At 52.2% G+C, this 27,812-nt stretch overlaps 1 protein-coding gene across 3 annotated transcripts in view; it reads left to right on the top strand.

Moving 5' to 3' along the window:
* CCDC9B (coiled-coil domain containing 9B) overlaps positions 1-22,452 on the top strand; it is a 29,512-nt gene extending 7,060 nt beyond the window's left edge. For 2 of the 3 annotated variants that reach the window (XM_027662128.1, XM_027662129.1), the window contains 9 exons: positions 417-566; positions 7,628-7,702; positions 10,249-10,433; positions 11,522-11,583; positions 12,106-12,159; positions 12,611-12,716; positions 14,037-14,094; positions 14,445-15,253; positions 20,252-22,452. In XM_027662128.1, the coding sequence (XP_027517929.1) occupies positions 417-566; positions 7,628-7,702; positions 10,249-10,433; positions 11,522-11,583; positions 12,106-12,159; positions 12,611-12,716; positions 14,037-14,094; positions 14,445-15,221 (1,467 nt within the window). In that variant the 3' untranslated portion in view covers positions 15,222-15,253; positions 20,252-22,452. The remainder of the gene's footprint in view (positions 1-416; positions 567-7,627; positions 7,703-10,248; positions 10,434-11,521; positions 11,584-12,105; positions 12,160-12,610; positions 12,717-14,036; positions 14,095-14,444; positions 15,254-20,251) is intronic. The other variant, XM_027662130.1, reaches the window with a different exon arrangement.
* The last annotated feature ends 5,360 nt before the right edge of the window (positions 22,453-27,812 follow it).

Genomic DNA, 27,812 nt, shown 5'->3' with positions numbered 1-27,812 from the left:
TTATCGAGTGTTAATACACTTCAGGGGAGTAACTGCTTTGTGGGCAAGGTTGGAGAGAATCCCACTGTTCCCCTCCTCTTCCACCCTCTCGGCTTCTGCTCCGAGGTAGCCTCACATTTTATTGTGTGTGGGGTGGGGACAACTTCATGTTTGTTTCAAAGACACAAATGCAAGCTGAAAATAAAACCATCTATCAGTGTCCATGCTGCAAGGTAAATCCCACCCTGCCTGTGCTGTGCCCAGCTAAACACACCTCTGTAATGTAACATCCCAGATGCCTTTAAGTGGGGTAAGCCGAGGGAACTGACTGCCCGGCTCATTTTCTGTTCTGCCAGCCCGGGATCCTTTGCAGCCTGGGATGGCCACTGTCCAAGGAAGGCTGTTGGAGGTGTCCCTAACTCATCCTGTCCCCCCAGGGCAAGCGGATTGTCAGCGAGAAACGTGCCGAGAGCTTCCCCGGCCCGGGCCGGGTGCCAGAGCTGGGCGAGGAGGACACGGACCACTTGGTGGCTTTCCGGCGGGGCAGGAGGATGCAGATTGCCATCACCATGGATAACAAGGAAAAGGTACGTGGCTGTAACCGAGCCCTGCCATCCACTTGTTCTGCTGGCATGAGGAGGGCCCAGCCACAGGGGGCTGGGAGAGACTGTGTGTTAATAGTGTGGAGACACTGGATCCATAGAGAGATGCTGTTTTGGGAGGATTGATGAAACCACTACCAGATATGGGACATGAATCTCACCTCCTCTCTCTTGCCAGCTTCTTTTTGGGGCCACACAGCAGACTAGGGCAGGAGCAGTGTCCTCCTGACTCACTGCACGACTTAAACCTTAACAGAGCTGGGCAATATCTGCTTCTGAGCCCAAGTCCTGCTGTGCCTGCCGTCACCTGCTGAGTGATGCTTGAAACATATCTTTGAAACGTGTTTCAAATACTTCTTTGCAAATACCTTCCTCGTTACACACACGGAGGCATGTGCTATTCTCCTCTTGGAGAGTTTTCACAGATAAGAAAGAATGCCTGCAGCAAACAGGGTCAGCAAAGACTGTATAGGAAAATAACACTCGGAGTGGCTGCCAAACACACCCAGGAATGCTGGGAGACATCTGCAGCCCCCTCTCTGGGGCAGGGCCAACCATCTGCTGCTGCTACCCACACTCATCTTCAGCTTCTCCCCCTGCTTGGGGCTTACCTGGGCTCTGAGTGCTCCTTCCGTGTGGCTGCCGAGCAGCTTTTTGGATGCCACAAACCTTGTGTGAGCCACCTGATTGAGCCACTGGTAACCCCAGAGGTCCACGGGACAGGCATTACCATTTCAGTCTGGGAATCACCAGCACACTTGGACATGATGGGAGTGACTTGGCCATGCCTGTGCTGTCCCTGTCCTTGAGGCTGTCCAGTGTGCTTCTGTGATGTGCAGGACAAGTGTCTCCACTTCTGCCCTTGCTGGGCTTGTTAAAACACTTGTCTCTGTGGTCATCAAGGCTGGGGCTGTGCTAGGAGAGAGCAGCAGGAGCAGTGCCTGGATTTTGGCTTCAGATCCTGTGCTCTCCTTTAAGTGTATGGACAGCCCTGGCAAAGGTCACCTCCCATCTGGTTTCATTATGGAACGTGAAATGTGAGGCTGAGCGTCCACGTACAGGAGTTTGGCGATGCCTTGCTCATATTGGCCCCAAAGATCCTGATATTCAGAGTGTGCATGAGGGCACCAGCTGGTGGGTGGCAGAGGGTGGCACTGAATCTTGGGCACTCTTCTGGCAGCCGTGAGCTGTGAGGGAGGCTGTGAGGTGCCAAGGGGGAGCCAGTGCTGATATCCTCAGGGAAAGGGATTATGCAGAGCTGTTTGGGGCCTCCATTGCCTCGGCTGAGCAAGAGAAGGATCTGTCAGGAGCACAGGAAAGCCACAGGGGCTTCATGTAGCTCTAGTTATCCAACACTTCCAAGGAGCACAGCACACTTTGTGCTGGCACAGACAAAATGTCCCCTGCTTCTGCCACTGAGCTTTAGGCATAGCCACTCCAGCCTGTGGAAAGCTCCTGCTCCCTGGAAAGCAATGTGCTTCCAGGGAACGTGCTGTCCCAGGCTGCACAGGAGGCAGGGAGCAGGCACTGGGGCTGCCACAGAGCCCAGCTCCCATGGCTGGGAAGTGGAGGGGCAGGAAGGATCTCTTAGTGAGCTTATTTGAATTGGGCTTTCATGGGAGTATTTGTTGTTGGTCCTTGGATTCCTCTTACAATTCAGAAAGAGCTATAAAAGTGTTTGAAGCTCTGGTTTCCAATAGCTGTTACCAGCTGGATATGTTTCAGAGTCCAGCTGAGCTCAGGAGAATTCCTCGTTCCTGGTGATTTCCCTGGGCTGATCAGGCCCTGTTCCATCCCTGGTTAATGAGGATGTCTTCCTATTGCCATGTTAATTGTGTCACCTCAGGCAGCAGCTCCAGCAGCCAGGACAAAATCCAAATCCTTGCAATGAGACAAAAGAATGTGGCTGTAAGGGAGTGAAATGCTGGATTTCATGTCACCTCTGCAAGCTGCTTCCTTCTGTCCACACTTGGGCAACCTTTTCCCGGGATCAGTGACAGAAGCAGATGGGGCCTGAAGTGACAGGTCACGTTGGCATCTCACACATGGTGCCTGCCTGGGCTGGTGGAGTCCGGGGAGTTTGGGCTGGCCCACCCTGTCCCTTCAACTGATCCTAAGCTGTGTCAGGGATTAGTGTTTTAAACAAATACTTCTTCACTGTCAGTGGGGGTCCTTGAAAACTGAGCCCAGGCAGGTCTGTCTCACGTGTGCTGCAGAGGGATGTGTTCTCCAGGAGGGACTGGGAGCCTGCAGAGGCAACAACACCAAATGTACAAAGCCTGTGGGAATGACTGTAGCCTGCAGGGAATGACTGTGCCACAGAGGTGGTGCACACAGAGCATTTGCAGCAGCAGCACAGAGTCAGGGGAAGAGGAGAAGACCAGGGAAGCCTGTAGTCACCCCTCCCCTCCTACACTCACCATCCTACAAATTAGGGCCCTCCTCTGCCAAGAACAGCATCATTCTCCTTGGTGGGCTTCTCTTTGCCTAAATTGCACTCTTTTTCTTCTTTGGGTCCATCCAAAAGAAGATGTATCCCTTCCAAGCAGCCAGGAGCTGCAGTGTTAAGTGATGTGCTGGGCTGGAACATCCATCCCTTGTCTCTCTTCAGCCTTGCTCCCTGATAGCTCCATTTGCCATTCCTGTGTCATGGGAAGCAGTTCATAGATCATCCCCTGGTCACTTCCCAAAGCACAAATGATTTTATCGATCCCTGTCATGTCTCCCTTTCAGCCACCTCGTAAACCTTAAGATGCTGCCTCTATTTAGCCATCTCTGCCGAGGACGTGGTCCTATATTTCCAGTCACTCTCATTATCCCCATTTGTGCTTTGCTTATTTTTTACCATATTCCTTCTGTACATGCAGACCAGAAGTACACATGGTATTCCAGCTGCGGGCTCTCCTGGGCACACTCAGTGACACACCAATGGTTTTGGCTTGTTCTCTATTCTTCTCCCAACAACTTTGCATTTTCTTTGCTAAATAATTGAGCTAACATTTTCAGAGAACTGGTCACAATAGCACCAAAACATCATCCCTGACTGTTAAGCAGAGCTCAGTGCTGGTTGCTCTGTGTGTGTACAGAAGGAGGGCATTTTCTCCGTGGGAGTTATTTTGTGTTCCTGATATTGAATTTCAGCTGTAATTTTATGATGCAGACATTCAATGTCAAGAGATCTTTTGCAGCTCTTTCCGGGCAAATTACATTCTTTGCCCTGGATGATTTAGTAGCATCAGCAAACTGTCATCCCTCTCTTCAGCTCCTTTTCCAGACCATTTATGAGCATGTTGAGCAGCACATATTCCAGTGGCACACTCCTGCTAATCTTCTGCCATGGAAACCGCCATTTCCTTGCCACTTTTTCTTTTCTACCTTTTAATCGGTTGCTAATCCAAAAGAGAAACTCCATCTTCATCCCCAGAATGAGCAGCTACTGGGAGAGCCTGGTGGGGTGTCAGTGTTGTCATCTGTCTAGCTGAGTGTTAGGACCTGATCTGGGACCCCCAATTCAAGGATTAGCTTTCAGCCTCTCATTCATCCCAGCACAGCCCATCCTTTGGGGGGTTTCACCTCAAGCCCCAGCTGGTTCCCTGCTCTTTTGGGGTTCCCGCAGAGGCCTAGGAGAAAGGATCACATCCGTCACTCCCCCTTCAGTAGCCTGGGCACTGGCAAATTTGCTCTCCCTGCAGCAGGGCTGGGGACAGTGCCTCCTGTTCAGCCCTAAAAAGCCACTCCATGCTCTGGCAGTGTTTCAGGCTCATTAATACGCCAGAGCTGAGAGACAGCAGCCCAGGACCAGCAGAGCACAATGGTTAATTAACAGGTTACAAATCATCTCTTAAGTGGGTGGTTGATAGAGCTTCAGGGCTTTTAAATTGTCCTTTTATTAACAGAGTTTCCCAGGATGGTGTATCAGAAATTACTGTAATCAAGAGACACAAAAGCTGCTTTCAGGCACTAACACAGATGTGCTGGACTCCAGTGCTTGCACAGGAGAGTAACCAAACCTGTGGCAGGAGAAACACTCGCTTTTCCATTGCAGGTGGGAGAGAAAAATAGGCAGAAAGGGTGGCTGAGAAGTCTTTAGCTCCCTTCAGGCAGCACAATCAGGAGGCAGATTTTTCAAAAGAGTTAGAAAAAAAGAAATCCTCTCGTGTACTAGTTTCAAAAATCCTGCCCAGTGGGGGATCTGAGCACTGGAAAACCAGCTCTAAGCTCCTACAAAAATCTCCTCCCGCAGCAGATATACCAGTTGTGGTGCTGACACATGCCTGGAGAAATGGGTACCAAAAGGTTAATTTAACTCATCTGTCAGTACCTATTTTTAAAATAAGAAGACAGTGAAGTAGCTCAAAGATGTGGAAGCCTGTCAAAGCTTTGGGAGAACTGTGAGCACAAAGCAGTGCTGAACGTGGCTGTAATGGCACCAGCACTGTCACCACTGCCCAGGGACAGTACCTGGGAATATGTGTTGAGAGGCCAGACAGACCTCTGTCCTGGGTCAGAGCAGGCTCTGCCCCACCCTGGGCTGAGAAACTGAGAAATCCTGGCATAAACCTTGGGATAAACAACCATAATCTTCCCTCTCTGCCTCAGGCTTTTGTGCCCTCCCCCTGCTCTGCAGGAACAGTTACACTAGGGATGATGATGTCCTTGTCATTTTTCATAATTTTGGGGGCGGAGAGGAGGAAGAAGGAGAAAAACATGTTTTGCTTCCTTGTGGTGTGTGGTGAGAGGGGAGCAGCAGCTCTGGGGCAGCAGGACAATGGGAATTCTACTCCAGAGCCAGAGCCAGAGCAAAGCCGGCTGTTCTCTGCTCAGCTCAGACCTGCTGTCCTGGTACAAAAGAGCTACATTTTTGTGGTCCTCTCAGTTTTCCACAAGGCCCTTTGAGAAGCAAAAATAGCTGCAGACTAAAGCCAAAGGCATGGCTTGGAGTGAGGGTGCAAAGGGGTGGAGGGTTGTGTGGTGTCCCTGTGACCCAGCGGTTTGTGGAGGGCACTGACGAGTGAGTGCTCTGAGCGGGACAGCCCTGGGATGCAGGGCTCTGGGACATCTCTGAGATGCAGTCTCTGGAATGCAGGACTCTGGGATGCAGGTCTCCAGGACAGCCTCTGGGATGCAGGTCTCCAGCACTGACCAGCCACGCAGGAGCTGCCTGTTCCCCCATATCCCGCAAGCCGCAGCACGATCCCTCACCCAGGCCATCCCTGCGGGTTCCCTGGGCACTGGCTGGCTCCTGGCTGCTCCAGGGCTGGAGGGAAGCTGTGCTGGCTGCAGGCAGAGCTCTCTGCTCCCCACCAGCTTACTCACGGCCTGGCTCAGCACTCCGGCTGTGCGGATGCTCCGGCTTTCCGGTTCCTGTCTTTGGGGGCACAGTCGGGCATTGTAAAGGGGCCAGACGGAATCACTCTTTGCATGAGCCTGGGGGGAGATAGGCAGACTCAGCTGGAACAGGGAGCACACACAGGGCTCTGCAGCTCCCTGCCTGTTTCCCCATCAATCATAAGCTGTTGGGCATTTTGGAGGCAAACGGTGCTCCTTCTCTCCCATCTCTCCCCCCACACCCCTCTACATGGAGGGGCTCCCGCTCTCCTGCAGTAACTGACCCCTTTGTCCCCTTTCCAAAAGGAGTTCTAGTTTCACTTGCAGCTGCTTTAAGGCTAAAGGCCCCTCTGTGCCTTGCTCCCAGCCAGCTCCCTAAATAAGCAAGCTTTCCAGGTTTCTGCTGTTTAATCGCTCTGTAAATGCTCAGTTTTGGGGTGCAGAGACTCGTTGGATCCCTTGCTACAGGGTTCTTCTCGTGGGGCTGCACCAGCAGGGGACTTGGAGGCCAGAGGGAGCGTTTTTGTTGACACAAGTTTTCACAGCAACATTTTGAAATAAATCCTCGGTATCATCTTTCACCATATCCCCTTTTGCTGCACACAGGATATGGTGAGGAGTGGCTTTTCTGAGCACCCCCAAAATCTTTGCTGAAAAATCCCAGGACAATCTAGCTAGCACTTTCCTCATTATTTCCAAGGATCTGTTTTCACAAGCTTCCATCCGCACTGGAGCTACCAGTCAGCCCGGTGAAGCTGTTGTGCACCAAGGGCAGTGCCCGTGAGCAGTGGCTGTACGGCCACACTTCCCACCTGCCTCAGACTCAGCGTGTGTGAGCACTCTGAGCACTCCCCCAAAAGCCTGTCCCCAGCTCGCTCCCTCCATGATCCCACTGGGTATGTGGGAACAGCCGGCAGTGGGATGAGTAGTGGTAGGAGATTGGGCAGAGCTGCAGGTATTGAGACCGATAGCCTGAGTTTCCCGCATCCAACCCTGTAAAACTAAACCCGGGGCTGCCAAATGCCTGGAATAAAAGTCCTGTTTCCAGCCTGGGCTGGATCCCACCGCGCTGCCGCTTTCTGGAAGGGCTGAGCTGGCAGTTCGTGCTCCGTGTTCCTCTTTGTGTTTCAGTTCTGCTTGGCACTGCACAATGGCAGCTCTGCCCACACACTCCTGGCCCTGCAGCAGTCCAGCCAGGCAGGAAGCCTTTCCTAACACATCTCTGTGCTCTGCAGGCTGTTCTGCTGAGAGGTGACAGCATGGATAAACCCAGTGGGAGCAGGGATGGATCCCGGTACAAGGGCACCCATGTTTGCCAAGGACAAAAATCACTCCCAGCTTGACCATGCTGGCTTTTAGCTGCACCTTAGGTGGGCTCCCAGATCTTGTGCAGTTGAATCATAAGCTGTGTCTTTGGCCCAAATTGGAAACTTGGTCTGACTTTGAAAGAAATGGGACTATACAGGACAGCTCTCGGCCTCTCCCTTGGGAGGAGGGAAGGACCAGTGAGAATGCTTTTCTCACATACTTCTTGCTTTCTGATTTCCCTTTTTTTCTATACCAGCTTGATTCAGGGCCCCAGAAACCAATCCTTCCTTTTGCTGACCTTTTCTGAGTAGTTCTTACATGTCCTGGTGGGCACAGGGTCAGGCACTGGCTCCCCTGCCAGAAGTCCTTGCTTAATCCTTGAAATGACTCCTGTGTCTGTGCTCTTGCAGGCAGAGGAGCGGAGAACAGCAGAGAAGAGGAGATCAGACAGTGACAGAGGCCCAGAAAGTGAGCACAGCCGGAAGGTGAGTGGGACCTGTGTCCCTTTGGGGGACTGTTGTCTTGGAAGAGGAAACCAGTCGGATGTGCCTCCCCACCACAGTCCTGAAGGAAGGTGATCTTTAAGGTCCCTTCCAACCCAAACCCTCCTGTAATTCTGTGAAGCAGCAGCGTGCTCTCATGTGGCCCCCACTGCTCATCCCGCTCCTCATCCAAAGTGTAACCGAGCAGTTGACACTCTTAGAGCAAAGCAGCGCTGGAAAGGTGACAGGGATCTGCCTTGTGGCTGCTCAAGCCCCTCACACAGCTGCAGAGAAGGGTAACACTCCTGTGGCAGCACAGCCCTGTCTGGTTCCTCTCCCAAAACCATTTCCTTGTGGATTGAAGAGCTCAGGCCGCATTAGCTACAACTCCTCACGTTGCAGGAGCTGAGGAGGATGGAGGTAAATTAAAGCAGAGGCCTTCCCACTGACTGTTTAATGCAAAGCCTGGAGACATGCTGGCTCCCCTGAGCCTGCAGATGCTTTAATTAATGGAGCACAAATGGAATAACCCCACCTCAGCAGGATTCATTAGGAGGACACAGATGGGCTCCTAGACAATAATTCCAGCTGAGCCCCCCAGAGCAGGAAAAGGGAACACGATGGCCTGTGGTCCAGCCAACCACAGCTCTGCTGTCACTGAGGTGAGGGACCAGCCCTTCCTGCTCTGTGGGCCCACGAGAGACCATGGCACCAGCCTCAGTCCTGCCCTCACTTCTGGCTTTATGGGTGCATCAGGATCCATCCTGGCAGGATCCATCCTGGCAGGACCCACCGTGGGGCTGGAAGTGTGGGGGAGCCTCTCCAGGTGCCCCGGCCCAGGGATCCGTGCTTGCCCTGGCTTTGTCCTGCTGTGCCCTGCCTTTCTGTTCGCCTCCTCTCTCCCTCCCCGGGGCCGTGGGCTCAGGTGCCCCAGCTCCTGCCAGCCCAGGATGGAGGAGCACTTGGAGCCACCCCAGCTCCGTCCCACACGGGTGGGTCACCTCGGTAACGGGGCTTTCTGTGCCGCCCTCCCGCTGCTCCGCTTTCATCCACACAGGCTGAGGGGGGAACTCCTCTCTGGGGAAGGGCTGAGGGCGGCTGCTGGAAGGACACGTGTGTGAGGTGATGAATTGCCTACTGGTAATTAGCACCCCAGGACAGGCTCTGCACTGAGCTGTTCCCTACGCTCTGTTGCTTGACAACACACCACAGCCTGCCGGCTCCTGCTTCCACTGCATCCATTAACCTGACAGCTGGGATACCTCCCCCCACATGCTCTCTTAGCTCTGAACTGCCTTTTCATTAAGATCTCAATTTTTGAGCAGTATCCGGAGGAGTGACAATCCAAGAGCCTGACAGCATTGAAAAGGGAAGAGCCCCTTTGCTCCGGGAATGGGCACAGGGTCGGCCTGAGCTCTGTGGCTGTGGGCTCCCATGGGTGCCTGGTGGTCACAGAAGGCTGGCTTCCTTTTCCACCTTCTCAGTGTGAAGGATTTCGTAGCCATAACTTTGATTTTAGTGTGCCAAAGTCTTCAGGCTGGGGGGACTCCTCAGCCCGGTGCATGTTCCACGTGAGTTCAGCCTCTCAAACCCTGCTGCAAACACTCCAGGAACTGACTATTTGCCATAAGTAAACCTTAGCAAAGTCACTTTTCCAGGAAAATCTGAGAACATTTGGGTTTAAAACCTTCACATGAGCAGTGAAGGCCGCTGTCTAATTTACACCTACAGTTAAAGTGGCTGCAGGTACAAATGCAGTGAACTCATCCTGTGGCCATTTGCACATGGAATTACAGGGGCAGGCTCCAAAAGGTTGTAATCAGGGACTGAACATCTAGAATGAAAAAATACATCTTACGGGAGCTGCTTCCCAGATCTGGAGGTTGGATAATGCTCCAAGAACCAAGGAAACACTGTGGTTTGGGTTAGGGAAACAGCAGTGACACCCCACCTCTTTAAGGTAACAGGAATGTGTCCAGATGGCAGAATCCAGGGCTTTAGGTGAAAGTTATTGTAATCATTTGAAATGTCAAAACTCCTCCTGCAGTCTGGATGAAGTGGAACAACTTCTCAGAAATACATTGCCACCAATTATATTGTATTGTTGAATATAATTCCCAGAAGTGTCCAAGGCCAGGTTGGATGGGCCAACGAGATGAACTTTAAGGTCCCTTCCAATCCAAACCAGTCTGTGATTCCATGAATATCCCTGGAAGGGAGTGGTTGCTTGCTGTGATTTGGCTGTGGATTTACAATGGCTGTAAATGGCTGTTGCTTGCTGTGATTTGGCTGTGGCTCCAGGCAATCCATGTAGCTTCTTCCTGCCTCAGTTTTCCTCTCTGTAGAGTCAACAAGCCCAAGACTGGTGTATTTGGGGTGTGAGTGAAGCAGAGCCCTGGGCGTGCACAGCACTGAAGAGAGGGGAGCTGAGCTCGCTCCAAGTTGTTCTTAAATCCTGCTGAGCATTTCTGGTGGTGACAGCACAAAGTACCCTGAACGGGGCTGTTTCAGGCAGTTTTATTAACCAGAAGCTCTTTCCCCTCCCCCAGGATGGTGGGAAGTCAGTGCAGAAGAGCCCTGGAGACGGGAGTTTCCCCATGACTGGCCGGGAGCGCTCCGAGTACATCCGCTGGAAGAGGGAGAGGGAGCAGATTGACCTGGAGCGCCTGGCACGGCACAAGAACGCCAAGGGCGAGTGGCGGCGGGCTTGGGATGTGGAGAAGTCAGAGCACATGTAGGTCCTTCCCTGTGCCAGGGGAGTTTCCCCGCAGAGGCCTAAAGCCAGTGGTGGGATCTGGTGCAGATACTGATTGCCGAGCACATCCCATGCTGTCATGTGCCTCTCCCTGGCCAAATCCACACTGCTGCCTCTCTCCCCCTGACCATGTGGGATCAGGTAACAGTCCACAGGTTCTCTCACTGCCCTGCTTGTTTGTCCTTTTCAAGCACAGGAGAGTCCAACGTCCCTAAACCCTCCCCACCCCATACACTGAGCCTGTTCGGGCGCTGCAGGTTGAGGGGGTCATCCAAAGGGCCACCTGTGGGATACAGGAGCAGTGCTGGGGACAGCAATGTGGGAGAGCTGGGAATGGGACTGACACATCCCTGCCTTAATCACTGTCCCCCTGACTGTGCTGCTTTAGTTGGGTCACACTACCTAGGGAGCTTTGGAGGATGACCTGGCACCTGCAGCGGGATAAGGCTCTGGTAGGGTTTGGAGTTTGGGAATGTTACAAAGGTTTGCTGATAGAACAGTTCCTGCAGGGCAGGTAGGTGGGACAATCCTTTGGCTGAGGAATGGGACCAAACACAACAATTTTCAGTCGCTGAGACCTCAATAAGTAGAGGTGAACTGTCTTAAGTGGGTGCTGAGTGTCACTGGGAAGACAGCCCTGAGCCCTACTGCTCTCTCATATATCCATTTTTAAGAGAAAAGCCATAACACAAAATAAGCAGGACTAGAAACGAACCAGATGAGTCTGATCTGAGATGACAAGTCCTAAAGCTACTTCAGGCTGTGTTTGGAAGCTTTGGGAAGCTTCATTTGAGCGTGGCACAGCTACACTACAGGCATCTATAGGGAGTTCACAGAACTTAACATATACATGTGCGTACTGATATAAAGGTTTTGGAGGCTCTCCTTTGGGGTAGAATTGCCTTACAGCCTCATTTCTCCTGGCTGGTGCAGCAGCTTCAGCTCCTGCTGAGAAACCTGCCCAGGTTTGCCCGTGGGCAGGTGCTGAAGGGCTGAGGGCTCCTGCCCACACTTTGCACACTGGGGGAGGATGGTCAGGTCTGACAATGCCTGTTTTTAACCTGCAGGTTTGAAGAGGACTTTGTTAAGGATGGGGAGCCAGCCTTGGATAATCCCAGCAATAAGAAAGGTTGGCAGGGGACACCTAGACTCTGTCCTGACACCAGTGAGTGCTGGTCCTGTGCACTCCAGTGCTGCAGCAGCTGCCGGGGCTGTGTCAGCTGAGAAGCTCTGCTTCCCTGGGCAAATGCCTCTGAGCTGGGGCTCAGCCCTCCCTGGGCTGGGCAGGGGGCTCAGGGGATGGGATTTGAGCTGGGTGCTAGAGCTTTGGACCTTCCTAGAGCTTTGGACCTTCCCAGGGACAGCACTTGCTTCTGTAACCTGGGACGACACCATCCGGAGGCTCAGCCCTGTCTCCTTTCCCTAACACTGGTTTGAGAGGCAATCCTATTCCAGAGCACAGCATCTCTGATCCCTGGGGCACATGCTGGCTTCTTTACTAGCATTAGTCCATCCTGACTCCTGTTGCTCAGGAGATGGACTGGCAGAACCAAGCTTTCCCTTGTGACTCTGTTTGAACATCAGCCTTTCTGCTGCCTGTGCATTGCAGATCCTCACTCACTTCAGTGCATCCTTTGCTGTGTCCTTGCAGGGGGAAGAAATGCAAGGAAATTTCAGCACAGGTCCTTTCCTGCCGATGGCAGAGGTGAGTAAGCCACAGGATTCTTTTGTGCCACCCCACTAAATGCCACCACCTCTGATACTCCTCATGGAGAGAGTTCTCTCCAGGCACTCACAGATTTGGAGTGGCTTTTGGGGACAGACCACATGGCTGCTCTCATATCTGTGTGCAGGGGAGAACAAGACTTCCAAGAACAGCACAAGGAAGACTATATCCAAGGAATAAGATTTAAAGATATAATTGGAATTTGGAATTAAAAAAAAAAAACAACAAAATCACAGAATAAACACCCTAAATTCTCAATTTGTATTTATGACTGTAAAAAACAGATGTGCGGTATGCACACAGCTTCAGAGGCTTCCCGCTCCAGAGGTACTTTCCAGGGATCCAAGGATGTTGAGATCTCCAGAGGTCTGGAGGAAGCAGCAGGCTGGTCGTGCCTGCTTTTGCCTGGCATTTCCAACCCGTTTTGCAGGTGGAGGACACCACGGGGTGAACGTGAGCGACCCTGGCCCGAAGGCAGTGCCCGCGGTGAGCAGCCGCGCCAAGGGGAAGGACAGACTGACAGGCAGAGCCAGGAGGTGAGGAGCTGGCAGCAGGGCTGTGCTGGGCTCACTCCTTGCCTAACTGGGAAGAGGGACAGACAAAACCAGATACTTTCTGTGGTGTCTGGCAGGAATTCCCTTGGTGGGGTTTGTGGGACTTGTGGGGTGTGTCATCACTGTCCTGACCTGCTGCACCAGATCTCTGAGAACAGCCCAGGGGGTCAGGTTACTCTGGGTCCAGATTTGGGTAACACTGGCACATCCCAGCAAGCTTTTGGACACATCTGGTCTGGCTTCCAGGCACGGCTGAAACGGAGGAGCCACCTCCAAAGATACTTCCCAAATGAACCAGTAGGAATGGGGATCGACACTGTGGTACAAGTGGCTTTAATTCTTCTGAAACAACTGCTCTTAAAGATACCGACCCTGGTGAGGAGGGAGGGGCTGCTCCTGCCAGCTGTGGGCAGCTCACAGCAACGCAGTCATTTGCACAGAAGGAATTTCAGAATATCAGCAAACCCATGTTTTGCAGGGAGAAATATGTGCATGTGTTATATATGTGTATATTATATATACCATGTTTGTTTGTGACCTGTAAGTCAGCAGGCACACACACAAGCAGGGAAGGGTTCCTCAGCCCCTCCCTGCCCAGTAGCAGTGCATGGGCAGGTTCAGATTTATATTTATATTCACCCAGCAAATTCAGACAAGCCAAGGAAAGCAGTTCCTCACGCAGCCTTTCACAAAGCCAGGGCCCTCCTTGGCACAGGATGTTGTAGTTGCTGCAAATTTATTATGGGGTCAAAATGCACTCACACAAATCCTTGGGAGAGACTATCTGCTAAGCTCAGCATGACTCAACAGAGATACCATCTCAGGCTCAGGAAATCCCAGAGCCACATGTTCCTGGAAGCTGGGGAGGGAACAGGGGGTAGGTCACCGCATTTTTCCTCTTTCCAAACCCTACCCTAAGCATCTGCCAGTGATGCTGGGAATGTAAAAGCAATTTTATCCTTCAGCATCTCCCTCTGTGACCTGGGACACTTGGGCACTGTCAGGCAAACAGGACCAGACTGTGGCAAGCACCAGCACAAGCAAACTGTTTCTTCTTAGTCTAACTCAACTGTCTGTTCTGGCAATTGGAGTTTATGTTTTCATTACAATTAGAATTATAACAACCAGTTCATTAAGATTTAGTGGCCTCAGATGAGTGTCTCTGGATGGGCCTGGACAAGGGGCTCAGACGAGGAATGCATGGCCCTGGTAGGAATCCCTACCAGGTGTCAGGCAGGGACAGTGGCTTTGCCATATGAGAACTTGAGGGCCTAAATTCTGATTTAATTTTTTTCTTGACAGGTGGGATGCAAAAGAAGGCGAGGACATGTCTTTTCTGAAGGATGACCTTGATGGCCAGGTAAGCTCAGGAGTTCCAGGCTGGCTGCTGAGTTTTCCCAACATATGCACTACCAGGAAAGTTGGATTCTCTGAGCCACTGTGAGCTGGCACCTCTGTTTTGGGGTCAGTGTACCCCTTGTTAGCACTCTCCACATGGCATGGTGTGACAGCAGCTTCAGTGCTTGCACTGCCCCTCTGTCAGCACAACCACCCCACCTATTCCGGCCCCTGAACACTTCACCTACATCCCTTCACACTTTTTAATGGCCTTTGCAAATTTTTCCTTAAGTTTTGAGAACCCTCAGAGGCAAGAAGTACCATCTACTGGTATTTTAAAAAGCTGAACTAAATGTCTCCTTTGTTTCTCAGAGGAGCCTTGGTGTGGACAAGCGGAAGAGCAGAGGAGAGGAGGGGGTGGAAGAGAACTGCACAGCTGAGCAGGAGGAGAAGGGGAAGCAGCCAAGCCTCCAGGATCACGGGGCCTCCTCGTCCCAGCGGCTCCGAAGGGAAGGGGGGAAGGTCCATCCTGCCCACAACGGGCAGAAGGAGGAGCGGAGAGGGGTGAAGGGCTGCAGCACGGAGGTGTCTGTCACCAGCACAGGGGACTCAGAGCCAGGGCCCAAGCCAAGCAAGGAAAGTGTTGGGGAAGATGCCAATGGGAAGCCTGGCACTGCTGACACATCCCAGGAGAAGGAGAGCACTGGCAGCACTGCTCCTCCGAGCAGCCTCCCAAGCACTGTGCCAGCCACCAGCGAGGAGACTTTGTCCCTGCCCATGGGAGTGAATGTAGATGGAGCTGGATCAGAGAAAAACCCAGTTTCACAACAGGAGTCCTCCCAGGACTCCTCAAACTGCCACGGAGAACAGCTGGACACAGCAGCAGGAGACAGACTGGATGCAGATCAAGGACAGCTGGTGAGCAGAGGAGGGGAGGAAATGACCCAAAGCACTGCCCTGGAGGGGCAGGCACTTGCACTGAAAGGAGAAGATGCTGAAGGTGCTGAACACCAGAAGCCTTTGCCCCCAGGGAAAGCCAGCTCTGACAAGACTGTTGTGCCTGAGCAGGACACAGCAAAGTCCCAGTCCGGAGAAGGGGACCAGCCTGAGGACTGCAAGGACAAGGAAACTGGGGATGCCCTCAACTAGCACAGGTTGCACCGGCTTGCCTGAGACAGAAGGTGAGTTCCTGACCCCCTCCCCATGGAGTCTCTGCTGTCCCATTACTGCTCTCAGCCATAGGTACAGGGCCACAACTCCACTCGCTGTGGTATAATGGCATCAGAGCAGAAAACTGTCCAGAAATGTTCATTAGCAGGGCTAGGGATCCCTCAGGGAGTTAAACCTGTGAATCCCAAAGGCCTGTCCTGGAGTGGACGGGGAAGGAGTGGAAAGTTAGGAAAAAATCTGACTGAAAGCTGGGCTGCTGACACACATTAGTTAGGGCACAAACTGAGACTATTCCTGGGAAGGGAAAACCTCAGAAAGGATGGGAGGGATAACCTCAGCAGGATTACTTGTCTCTGAGGGGATCACAAATTAAGGTCAGCATGGTACCTGCCCCAAACCCTTTGAAAGCCCCACCCCGTGGGCAGAGGTTTGGGGAAGGTTGGCTCTATGGGGGATTGTCTTCCCAGTAGAAGGTCTGTGAGTGATGGATAGTAACACTGGTGCAGGGCAATGCATAAACACACAGGGTAAGATGGGTCACAAACCAAACAGAGGAGGGAGAACAGAGCTGGTTATGGAGAAGTGCTCCAGGTTTTACACAGACAAAGAAGTTTCTTCCATAAGGGCAAATGGAAAGCAAGAAAAGCCAAGAGAAGGAACAAAGGATGGCAGGAACAAAGGTAAGGTAGGAATTAGGAGCAAAGGGCAAGGGGAGAGTGTAGGAGGTCTTTCTGCAAGGTGTGTTTTTTCTGGGCAGTGCCCCCCAGATCAGGATGTCACACAAAGCAGAGATGAGCATTTCCAGAACACAGGCCAGGTTCCCTCACCCCTGAGTTGCTGTCAGGATACCCCTGGCTCTTTCCTTTACAGAGGCAGCAGCTCTGTCCCTTGAGTAGGCACTTGAGGAATTGGCTGCTCAGAGCCAGGCAGGCAGACCCCCCCTCAAGTACCTTTCCCAGATTCCATGAGCTTTCCTGCAGACCCCAACCCAGCAGTGTGTCCCCTGGTGCTGCTCAGCATTCATCCCAGAGTACAAATGAGCTTAGGGATGAAGTGGCTAAGCTGCTAACAAAGACTTTCCCTATAATCCCATCCACACAAAAGGCAGGGAGAAGCACAAGAGTCACAGCAATTTCAAAAAGACAAAGCACCAGGAACCAGCAGGAGCTGGTTCTGTGCTCAAACGAAAATTCCTTCCAGTGAGGGAAATTAATTCCAACAGCATTTAGGAAAATGTTTTGAAACACCTGGATGCACATAGTGGGAGATTGCTGTCCAGCCATGCCTCTCCAACCTACCAAAACTCCCCCAAAATTAGAGGATAAAGGGATGAATGGCAACCTTGCTCATTCAGGATAACTTTAATTAGACACCAGCTAAGAGGAAACACTAAATTACAGCAGTCCATTTTCATCTCAGCGATCGGAGATTCCTGTGGTTTGGTAATAGGGCCCTGAGTCCACTTCAGCATGGCTCTCCACTCCATCACTCCTCCCTGGACTAATTACAGCAAGCTTAATTACAAACACAGCCATGTGGCCTGGAGAAGAGGAGGTGTTTGCACTTCAGCACTCAGGTACCTGCTGGGCTGAGCTGGGGCTGGCACCGGTATCGATATCCAGGGCTTGGGAAACACCGAGTGTTGGGATGCCAGGGGGAACTGAGGGGTTAACTGGTGTCCATTCCATCCTGCCTTCCTGTCTCTCTCCTTCCTGCTGCCAGGCTCATTTCTCCTCACCTGACCATGCCCCCACTCCTTTTAGTGCTTAGAGCAATCAGTAATTCCCAGCAAAGCCCATCTAGTTCCAACCCCCTGCCGTGGACAGGGACACCTTCCCCTGAGGAGCAGCAGGGTCTGTGTCCCCAACTCAGCAGTGGCTTAGCAGGACTGGTTAATAATTCCCTGCCAGGAGGTAGCAGGTGACTTCCCAGTGGGATTTGCTTTTATTTCTCTGAAAAATACAGATGTGACAAATGCCATGTATGTCCCAGGAATGTGTCTGTTCAACATCTCAGATCTCACAAAACCCAAACCGGAGCCCTCGTTAAAACTTTTCAGACAGAAAATTTAATGTTATGTTTTCAAATACTGGTGATCCAGTTTTGATACAGTGCAGTTTTTGGAAAATCAGTGCTGAAAGAGATGGTGTGATATTGCAAAATACACCCTATCAGCCCCTGAGGGATGTAAAAATATCATGCCATTACAAAGTTTATCTTGAGGAATTTCCATCCAGTAGAAAATCCTGGACTGGGTCACTTCACCTGCTGCCCAGGGCCATGCCCTCTCTTCGTGACCTCACACGTCCCAAAGCAGGGCAGCATCTGTAACAGCTGGAAACGTGTCTCAGTGATAAGGATGGGCTGTCCCTGCCCTGCTCCGGGGCTCCGCGGGGCCGTGTCCCACTCCCACGGAATGCACATCTCACATCCCTTCCTGCACAGCAGCAGCTCCGTGCAGCCACCACATGGGGTTCACAGCTCCCCCTCCCAGTGCCTATTTTTGGCACTAACAATCTCCAGCACCTCCAAACCAGTGGGAGATGCTGTGCAGGGAGCGTGGTGGGGCTTTCATCCGTCGCTTCAAATAACAAGGAATAAATATTTACCCGAAGTGCAGGACTGGAATCCCTGGAGAATGTCCAACAAGTCCCAGAGAAGTAAACGATACACAAAAACCACAGAAGCTTTTCCCTGAATTCTCTTGAGAAAATTAATCTTAACATCTTTAGAGCAAATGCAGCTGGGGGGTGGATTTGCAGAGCAGCTCCAGGGATGTGACCTTGGCGCTCTGGCTGACGTAAACAGGAGTGGGACCGGCAGGGCCTGTGTGCTGGGGACGGAGGGGTCGGCACAGGTCGGCTCTGATGCAAAGCAGTGCCCAGGGTTGGTGCAGGAAGCAGCACAAGCAGAGACCAGCACTTCCCCGGCACTCCGCAGCCGGGGAGCTGCGGAAGCACAACCGGCTTCCTCGAGGTTCAGGAGACAGGATATCCCATCTGCTGGCACGTCCTGGGAGCTGGCCTGGGATTGGCAGGGTCAAGGGCTTGCCTGGAATAGCACCGGCCTCCCTGGTCCTTCCTGCAGCCCACAGCACCCTCTGGAGCCCACTGTTGTGCCATGGGTATTTCACATTCCCAGAGCACCTCTGAGTGCCACCACAGCAGAGAGCTTAGTCCTCGTGGAGAGCGGGGGAGTGGGATTGTCTCTGTACCTCTGGAGTGATGGAAACCTCTCCCATGGTGCAATGTGGGAAAATACTGTTAACACTGGAAAACACAGGGATTCTGTGAGAATGGTGCAGGAGACTCGGGACACACAGGGAAGGACTCCAGAGGTGGTGGGGGAATGTTGTTTAGTCTAGGAGAAGGAAGGCAGAAAGCAGTGGAGTCGTGATCTCTGTAAATACAGGGGTAGCAAAGGGGGAGAAATATCCAAGCCAGAACACAATGCTGGGGCAGGGACCAATGTATTGGAGAAACACAGGAATAAATACGGGAAAATCAGGAAAGGTGGCCACCTGTCAGGGACAGATGACTTGGAAACACGCCATGGCTGGAGCAGGGACCTCCTTAGGGCCACTTACCGAAGCTTAACAACCTAAACACAACTCAGGGCTCTGCCAGATGAGCTGCTGCCATTCCAGCACTGGGAACAGAGCTGCTCTTGGATCCTGCAGTTGTTTCTGCTATCCCAGAGCTCCAGGAGGGAGCAGGTGCCCACACCTCAGCCACCTGTGTTCACCCTCCTAATGTAAACCCAGATGAAGAGGAGTTCAAGATAATGTCCAGCTCTCACAGGGATCTCCAGCACAGACTGCCTTTACAGGTTTAAGCTCAGCAAGGATTGCAGTGATAATTTTGCTACCAGCAAATCTAGACAAAGAAACCAGTTCTCATTAAAATAGGAATTAATTCAGGGATGTCCAATGGCCTGTGCTAGAGGATGTCTCATGACCTTGAGGGCAGGTTTAGATGGGATATTGGGAAAAAATCCTTCCCTGGCACAGGTTGCCCAGAGAAGCTGTGGCTGCCCCATCCCTGGAAATGTTCAAGGCCGGGTTGGCCGGGGCTTGGAGCACTTCTGGTCTATTGGAAGGTGTCCCTGCCCATGTGGAGCTGGGCACCCTCAGCAGCAGGACAGGCCAGCCCTGGTTGCTGCACACAGACAGGACCAGGAATAATGTCTCCAGCAGCAATCTCCTCTGAGCTGTACATGGCATTGGCTGTGTCAGTACCTTGGGTCTGGCTGCAGCAGTTCCTTATTAAATATCCGTGGCTGTGTCCTTAGATGATTCCTTGAGAGGTTTCCTTTTTATGCAAGCCAAGCTTCCTATGGCCTCTCCTGCCTTTGCGGGGTTTCATCTGTTTTTCTTTTTATATCCCCTCCCTGACCTTTCTCGGGAGCTTTGGGTGCTGAAATCTGCATCAGCAAAAGGTAGAGCTGTGGATTTAAACATGGAGGCAGAAAAATGCCAGCTCAGCAATTCTGAGCAGCACCCAAGAAGAATAAAAAGTCTGCGTTTCCCAATTAAAATCAGCATGTCTGGGGCTGGAGGCAGCTCCAGGACAGCAGGCTCCAGACATGGGATAGTTTTTCACTAGGGAAAGCTGACTCACCCTCTGCCCTTGGGGCACACAAGGGCTGCACCCCCAGGCCAGGTTCACACGGAAACCAGCCCCTCCTTTTGCTCCAGCACACACAGAAGCACGTCAGGATTGCTGTTCCTGAGATGTAAGGAAAGAATAAAGGAGTCCTACCTGTCCCAGAGGAGGACTGGGAGTGTTCCATCCAGACTGGTACAGTCAGCTCATCCCCTGGGCCGCGGAGCCCCCGCTGCTCCCGTCGGATTTGGCAGCAGGTATCTGGGTTATTCCCCAGCGGTGCCTCCCAGGCAGCCCCAGCCGTGCAGGAAGGGCAGGTTGGAACTCAGCAGACATTTTAATTTACACCTCAGCAGTTCCCTGGAGACTGATAATCCCGCTGCTGTCTCTGCTCTCCTTTCGCAGGATAACGTGCTGGAGGCGGTGGAGGAGAAGAGGAGCACAAGCTTGTCCTCACTCTTTTACCTTCTATGAAATCAGCTTTCAGCACCTGCCCTGTGCCCAGCACCACCCCACTCACAGTTCTGGCATCCCCCTTCCCTCTCCATCTGCCAGAGGACAGGGAAGGGTGCCCACACTCCCACCCTACAGCAAAACCACCATCACTTATCTCTTTATTTGTTTGGCCTATATTGCAGCTGCGTGGCAAGCCAAGGAAATGTCTACTGGATGCACTTTATTTAATTTAATGACTAATTCTGTGTAGAGTTAAGGTTTGGGTTTCTGGGCACAGTTTTCTGCCCTGGAGGCTGGAGGGACCTGCCCGTGTCAGGGCTGTGCCAGAGCCTGGAGCAGCGGGAAGGGGTGGCGTGTGAGGGTGTAGTTCATAGGTGGGTGCAGAAATAGTGTTCAGAGCTCTGGTACTAGAGGTTTGCACGTGGTTGAAGTGTTGGCAGAGGTGTACAGTAGAGGCAGGGCTGTGGATGGATGGATGGATGGATGGAGCACAGCCGTGGGGCACAGAGCTCCATGTGCCAAGCACAGATGCCCCCCAGCATCTCCTCCCTGAAGAGCCTCCAGCTCTCCCCTGCCAGAGGCTGAGGAGCACATCAGGACACTGCTGTGTGCCAAGGAAGGGGCTCTTGGGTTGAGCAGGGGTGGGCACAGCTCAGCAAACTGTGCCCACTTCCCAAGGGCACTGGTAACTGGGCACCCCTGCAGCAGGGCAATCTCCTCCTCCACCACACTGCCCAGAGCAGTGCCAGCAGGACCCAGGCCAGACTGGACCTGGAGGCCCAAGACTTCCTATCAGCTTTCACCTGCCTGGTTGTGCCTTCCGTAGCCTTGTGCTTGAATTAAGAGGGCAGGAGTCCTCTGGAAGCTGCCCCACAGACCTTCTGAGCTGGCCTTAAAGACACCTTTCAAATGCAGGATCTGGAGAAGCATTTACAAGCACAAACGTGCAGCAATTCCAGCTGCTTGGATTTCCAGTCACAGCAAGCTGGGACCTAGCTGGAATACAGCTACCAGTTAAGGAGAAGGCACAGGGGATAACACAGCAGGATTTCTGACATGGGAACGACACAGCAGAGAGGGCATCGCCTTGGAGGTGCTGCTGTAAAACCTGATGCCAGAGTAAAGTCCTTGGGCTGGGTGTGTGGAGACTGCCTGGAATGCCCTGCAGGACCTGCTCTAGCCAGGCTGCCAGACTGCCCTGGAGACCAGGCTGGCACATGTGGACTGAAATACTCAATGCTGCTTTAATAAACTAATATTTGCACACATAAACATTTGGTTTATGACTTAGACCCACAGCACCTACCGTGAAGCACAAGCCTGGGAATTTCTTCCACATGCCAAATTCAGGAGAGTTTACTGGCTTCACACCAGGTATTGTCAAGAAACAGAGCGTGCAGCTTTTGTGTTTTATCAGTAGAAACATCTTCACCCCACCAAAGCCCAGATGGGTTTATTTGGATTTACCCAACAGATAAATAAAAGATTGTAAAATTGCTCCAGGTCCTGGAGCTCCTCCATCACTGTTAAACGCTCATTTTCCTTATCTGACTGCCTCAAAAGCCTGCTTACAATTGTTCAGTTTGTTAATTTATTATTATTTTGTACATCGGGTCTCTGACCTCACTCTTGGTCCAGTCAGCCCGAGTCATTACCAGCATTTCCCAGGAGCCACTTTTGCCTCCTGGTCCATGGAACACACAGTCTCAGCTCAGGAGCTGCTGCACTCCAGAGCAGTCAGACACAGCCAGGCAGGGATCTCCCATTGCCCTGGTCCAGCGCTGTGCTGGAGAGATAGGAAACCTTATTGCCCTAGACTGTTCTGAAAGGAAAACCATCACTATTCCTCCATTCCCTCCTTTTCCTCCTGCAAAGCCAAGTGACTTTGCAGCTACTGATGCCCAGGAAGGACTGAGTCTGGATCCAGGCTCCAGGGATGGGGTTGGGCAGGTTGTGCCTGTTCCAAGTGTAATTTTTTCCTGCTCATTAACACTTTGCTCGATGCACTTTGGTTGGTGCCTGGGTTGTGATTTTTCAGACAACTGTGGCTTAGCTGCTGCTTCTTTTATGGTGAGAGAAAAGACTGAGAAGTTGACAAATCTGATGTAGAGGGATTATTTATATGAAATAAAAGTTGGAATGAGGAAAAACCTTCTGTTTCTTACTGTTTCTCACATGTAGAGTTTTAAGAATTGAACCTGTAATCTCTTCTTTTTAGAGGAACAGCTCCAGTTCAGAGTGCTGATCCTTTCGGGAAGTGCTGAACTCCTGGGCTAGCTAAGCTCCCTCACCCAAAAGCTTCCTGCAGTGATGCCAGGAAGACAAGGGTCACTTTTTCATCGAGGCATCAAAGCCACCACCTCATCACCACTGCACTTTCCTCACAAGTAAACGCGTTGGCAGCTCACAGAGTACCAAGTCACCTGCCTGCAGAGGTACCTGTTCCCTCCCAGCAGTGCTTGGCAGCTCAGGGATTTGGTGGAAGTTATTCCAGCTCTTCCAGACCCCAGGGAAGCAGCAGCACTCCCAGGCAGAATGCTTTTTCCTTCAAAGGAGCAGCTTGCCACTAGACACTCTTCTTCTATTGCAACACAGCAACTCGGTAGCTAAAACTATCAAAATTGATCCCAGACCAGGGAGTCAGCTCTTGTATAAAGAGATCAATTTAAAAAAACTCGAGCCAAGGACAGAAATACATCTGGACAAAGTTGGAGATACTTGTTCCTAAAGCGATTACTAAGGGAGGCAACAACATAAAACCCTGACAGCAGTTCCAGCTCTCCATTCCCACAGCAAGTCCAATACCTGCAGCAAGAGCACACCCAGGTCACTAAGCAGTAAAGCCCTACAGAGTCTCTAGAAGTACAAATAACAGAACAATTCACTGATGTCCCCACCAGTCCCCCTCCAATAAACTGGTTGCAGATGGCAGAGGGGGCTGGCACTTAGTCAGCAGTTTTGTATTTTAAGTGCATAATACAGCAGTTAGCGTTTCCTAAGTCAGTGAGAGGCCCAGAGCAGCAGCAGGATACAGCACTGCTGGGAAGGTCAGGACACTGCCTGCTGCCTTCCCTGGAAAGGTTGTGCAGCAACAGCTCGACCAGCTCACGGGCTCAGCAGCCACTGGCAGGCGATTCTGGGAATTCTGCAGCCGCTTCCTGCTCCCACCATCCCAGGGCAGTGACAGCAGCCAGCCAGACACAGGGCTTTCCCAAAACTGCCTTCCAACACCTGTGGAACAGCCAGAAGCCAAACTTCACCTCCTTAGCTTCGCACTCCAGCTTGGCTATGTTTCTTACCCCATTCCCTTCTCCACATGCTCCAGCAGCTCCAGGACTCAAAGCCAGCCATCGGCAACTCCCCCCAGAGCAGCCACTGAGACCAGCTTGGAGTTCCCTGAGGGAAATGCCCGAGGCCCAGAAGCAGCCCCTGATTTTGCCATCATGGCTACACCACATGATTGCTTATCAGCTCCACTCATGGACTGAGCCAAACCTCCTGTCAGAAACACGGCCCAGGAATGTGGGATTGAGCTGACATGCATCGCATCAGCTGAGCCCACGAGAGAATGTGCGTGGGGAAAAGGGAGCTCTTAGAGATGGAAATGGGAGCCAGCTGCTGGAGCGCATCACACGCTCCACTAACTCTTCTTCCAGCTTTTCCCCTTCCTTCTGGTCCCTCTGCACGTGAGTTGCACCAAATGCTCTCCTTGAACAAACAGGGCTCACTGGGACAAGCCCAGTGTGCACAGGCAGAGGGCAAATATTGAATGTCAATCAACAGGGGTGAGCCAGAGGCACCTGCCTGCAAGGAGACAGCCCAGGAGGTTTGGACAAACACCCTCTCCTCCCTCTGCCACAATTCTTTAAAGGCTCTTTGAGGACAAAAAGCTACAACTCAGGCCCTAAATGATACAGAGACTCAAAGCTTGGGGGAAAAGTTGGCATTACAGAATTATCGTCATGTTTAATCAATAAAAAAACGAAGTAAAAACATGGAAGCGCAGATGCCAGAATTCCAGCCATGTGCTTACAGCCATCATGCCTTTACAGGAGCATCCCAGAGTCAGGAGTCCTGAGACTTGTCAGCTTCCTTCTCTCACTAAAGCAAAGGGCATTTCCCTCACATCTGAGGAGCTCCTTCACCCAGACTGACTTTCAGCCATCTCCCTTCCACACCAACACACACGCTGGGAATTTGGCACCATTCTCCTGGCAGGTAACAGGCGGGACAGCAGTTGTATGAAGGGAATAACCCTCCCCAGCAATGCCAAGGAAACAACATCCTGGATCGTGAGGTTGCAGCCATTTCCATCTAAGAAGCCACACACCACCCTGTGCCTTGTCTTGCCTGATACAATCACACCAAGTGAACTGAATGTTTTTATTTTTTCGAGGAGCAATGAAGGGAAAGGCTGAACTGGAGCTGAAGTAACACAACAGACCACACAGCCAACGGCCTTCTAAACCTCAGCTTTACCCCAGACTGGTGACTGCACCATTTTAGGGCACTAAAACAATTCTGCTGTGATGCAGATGACACTCTCAGTACAACATAATGCAAAAATTCCCAGTCCAAGCAGTTCTCTGTTGCAGCCAACCTACTTCCCAAGAAATCCCTAATACCCTGAACTTTAAATTAGCTTACACCTAGAAACCAGTCTAGACGAGCCCTTTTTGTCACTAGAAGTATTTGCAAAGTGTACTTAGTCACCAATTTCTTCGACAGTCTGTCATGATGACAGTCACAAGCGCAGCAACGGGCTCATCACGGGCTGGCAGCAGCATCCTGACGGGAACACCTCTGCCTCTGGAGGGCTACGATGCCTGGCTAGGGAAAGGATGGGGAACAGATTGTAGCTGAAGAATCTGGGCCCTGGAGATTTGGAAAACCAAATCACCTGAGCTGCCTGGCCCTTAGGCTGGCAGCCCGTGATCCTCCTGCATCTCCCCCAGGCCACCTCCCCTCCCTGGCTCAGTACAACCGGAGTAAGGCCACGGGATGCTCCAAAGCCAGTTGTAACAGGTACAGAAATAGCAGCATTTCAGTGAGATCTGTTTGTCAGCAGAAGATAAGATGCAAAAACACAGTCTGGGAACTCATCAAGCCTGCACTTTCCTCCAGGAATGCAGACAGCCACAACCATCCTCGTACTGGCTCATCAACTATTTTTAGCAGCAGTAAGGGAGGCAGCCATCAGGAAAGGGCCTGTTCCCTTTGATCCACGGATCCAAGCACTGTCCCAGAGATCCTCTGCCCCAAACCCACAAACCAGGTAAAGAGCTGTAGGTTGTTCCTGCTCCCAAGTACGAGGCTTCTCTGGGCAGTTCCACGGCAGGTTGGAAGAGGGCCACGCAGCCCATTTCATTCCACTCACTTCCTCTCCCTCCCGCACCACGCAGACGGCTGGATGAGTCTTCTGAGAGCAATTGGAGTTAAAGTGAAGGATGTCAGGGGGCCCTGGAAACCAGCACACGTTGGATGCGCCACTCAGAGCCACTACAGAGCGCCCAAGCTGCAGGCCAGGAGCAGAGAAATCCCAGGATCTGTGTCATCCCACCCAGCTTTATTTATCTCCAGAGATTTTATGAGATAAACATGAGCTCCTTCTCAGAGACACTTCCCAACTGGTTCTGCGTTTAGCACCCGAGCCAAGGAACAGCCTAAACTGAACTGGCACCACAATGAGCCTGGTTTGTTTCTCTGTCACTCACTCCTCCCTCGAGGAGCTGCAGAAACCTTCCCCTGCAACCAGAGGGTTTATCCCAAGGACAGCAAATGGCACCGCTGTCACCAGGACCCAGAGCTACCGCGGGCATGTGCAGCCCCACGGACAGGGATGAACCCAGTGCCGGCAGAGCCACTCACAGAACAGACACCGTGGGGTGTCCAGGAGCTGGTGCTGCCCCGGGACAGCTCAGCCTTCTGCTGCTGTGCATATTCGGGCTCCAGCCCCTCTCCAGCTCCTCCACCTGCCCCACAGGAGGGTGGCACTGATCCCATTTTGGCTGAAGTGACTAAGCGGGATCGTTTTGTCCTCCCCACCAGCTTTCCGTTCTAACAACACACAGCCTTCCCTGCACGCTCCAGACAACTGCCAAGGAGGATGAAAAGAAGATCCCAAAGCACTCTCTCCCTGCAAGCTCCTGTTTCTACCTTCCAAAAACGCTGTAAAGACAATGCCCAGCTGACACAGCACTAACACAGCACCACAGCCCCAAACACCCTGATTTTGGTACGAAACAGCTCTTTTCAAACACCAAGTGCCATATTTTATGGTACCTTCGTGATCTGCACAACTGAAATACGTACGCTGCGTGACAGCACATCTTATCCCTCAGCAGAGGGGATCTGAACTGCTGGGATTGTTTCACAAGGATGCAGCACAGCCTGGCAGCCTCACTGATTCAGCCAAATCCATCCACCTGGAAAGCAGCAGCCTGGAACAACACAGCTCTTATGGTTTCCTAGTTGATATCCCACATCCCGGAGTCATTAAAGGCCAGTTTTTTTGCTCAAGGAATTGAACATTTCTGAAGACTACAGGGCAGGCAAACACTGGGAGGAGAGGCTGCCCAGGGCACATCAGGAACTGCCCGGCCAAGACCTGCCCTGGCTCTGGGTGCCCCCAGGGCACAGGGATTATCCATAAGCACTGCCACCCCTCACAGGCAGGAGGGCAGGAGCACTGGGGTACAACCACGACACAGCTCAGAGCCCACCACCACAGCTCAGAGCCCATCACCACAGCTCCACCTGCTCTGCCAGCACAGATCCAAGCTTTCCAGCACCACCGCTTCCTTTCCACGATCAGCAGGATTTAAGCACATATGGAGGTTTCTCCAACCTTGCCTATGGAGACCAACGACAAATGAATCAACATCATATACCACAGTTCCCACTGCAGCAGCCAAATTTCTGCTACTCAGAGCCCTTCCAGTTCAGCATTCCTCCTCCCACCACCGAAGAGAACATACTGTGTTACAGAGACTTTCATATTGGGAAAATATTTTAATATAGTAAACAAGTCAATTTACCTTCCACATATTTTAAATAAGTTTATGCTCATCGTTAAACAAAACTGGTTTTACTTAAACAACGGATTACAGCCTCTAAATTCGTATTGTTCCCAGCTGATCCTGTAAATAGTGAGGAATTTTGGACACCGGTATCCTTGTATAGGTAACAGACTGGCATAAACAGCGCAGGAATTCGATGCGGGTTCAACGGGAGAAGCTAGCCCTGGTGAGGAAGGAAACGAAGCCACAAAATTCCCTTTCGAGGACAAACGGAGGGGGAAAAGAAGATACCGCAGTTCCGCCGATTCCGGCGGGGCCGAGCCAGTGCCAGGTCAGTGTCCACTCAGTGTCCGCTCCGTGTCCCGGCGCTCCGCGGTGCCGCGGGGGCGGCCGAGCCCTCGCTCTCCGTGCTGGGCCGGGCCCTCGCTCTCCATCGCCGGCGGAGCGGCCTCAGCCCCCATCAGGGGCTGCTCCCATCGGGGGCTGCGGGG

This window comes from Corapipo altera, unplaced genomic scaffold (assembly GCF_003945725.1).
Source record: "Corapipo altera isolate COAL_440 unplaced genomic scaffold, ASM394572v1 RXGC01000072.1, whole genome shotgun sequence".
Lineage (NCBI taxonomy): Eukaryota > Metazoa > Chordata > Aves > Passeriformes > Pipridae > Corapipo > Corapipo altera.
Note: the sequence above shows the minus strand (reverse complement) of the source record. Positions and strands in the feature narration are given on the sequence as shown.